Raw genomic sequence first — 931 nt, forward strand, 5'->3', positions numbered from 1 at the left:
GTGCGTTCCCCGCCCCGCGCCTCCAGCGCCCACCAGCCTGCGGCCGGGGAGCGAGCCGCGGGCGCCGGTGGGCGGCCGCCGCGTCCGTCAGACCCAGCGGGCGAGGCTCCGCGCCCGTCGGCAGCGCGCGGCCGGCATGGCGGCGCGGAAGAGCCCCGCGCCGGAGCGGGAGCGGCCTCGCAACCACGCCTCAGGTGGGCCCGGGCCCTCAGGGACGCGCTCTCCTGGTTGGCGCAGCCTTTGGCGTCGGGAGGCCCGGGACCGGCGGTCCGGAGGGTGGGGAGTCCCAGGGGGTGCGGAGGGGAACCGGCTTCAGGGTTGGGGCGGGCGTCGGGGGTGGGGCGCATCTCTGTCAGGAGCTGCCCCCCCGGGAGGCAGGGCTGGTGCGGGTCTCGAGGCGGCAAGCGACCCGCTGAGGCGGCGCTGGCCAGTTCCCGGACAGAGAGCGCGGGCTCTATCTGGGGTGCGGTGTGACGGGGTTTGGCGGGGGCGCACTGGCGCCGACGAGCGGCGGCGTCCCCTCCGAGCTCGCTCTCTCTCTGGGTCGTTGTCGGAGGGAAGTGGACGAGTTTCGCGCTTTGCCGGCAGAGGATGTGGTCCACACCTTCGCGGCAGTCGAGACCCGATGAGCGAACGGAGAAAACTCCCGGTTTTTGAAACAAAAACAAACCCAAAAAATGTCACCGGGGGCAGATCGCCAGGGTCTCCGCCCTCGCCGGATGAGGGGAGGGGGTTGTTTGAGCCTTTGAGCCCCAAGTTTGAGGAAGGGGAGCTGCCTGTCACCTTGGAGCACGTTCCCGTTTGCGTGTTTCTCTGGAAGCCACCCCAGGGGTGAGAACCCACCCATCGGTGCATTTGGGGAGAGCGCGCGCCTGTTGCAGCGTCGATGTAAAGTTGTTAGGACAGTTTCTTAATTGGGGGTTCTTGGTCC

At 69.5% G+C, this 931-nt stretch overlaps 1 protein-coding gene across 1 annotated transcript in view; it reads left to right on the forward strand.

The window, feature by feature from the left end:
* The first annotated feature begins 88 nt into the window (after positions 1-88).
* Positions 89-931, forward strand: part of FAM105A (family with sequence similarity 105, member A) — a 29,927-nt gene continuing 29,084 nt past the window's right edge. The window contains exon 1 of the mRNA XM_010858796.1: positions 89-194. Within this exon, the coding sequence (XP_010857098.1) occupies positions 137-194 (58 nt within the window). The 5' untranslated portion in view covers positions 89-136. The remainder of the gene's footprint in view (positions 195-931) is intronic.

Source organism: Bison bison, unplaced genomic scaffold, assembly GCF_000754665.1.
Source record: "Bison bison bison isolate TAMUID 2011002044 unplaced genomic scaffold, Bison_UMD1.0 scf7180017864440, whole genome shotgun sequence".
Lineage (NCBI taxonomy): Eukaryota > Metazoa > Chordata > Mammalia > Artiodactyla > Bovidae > Bison > Bison bison.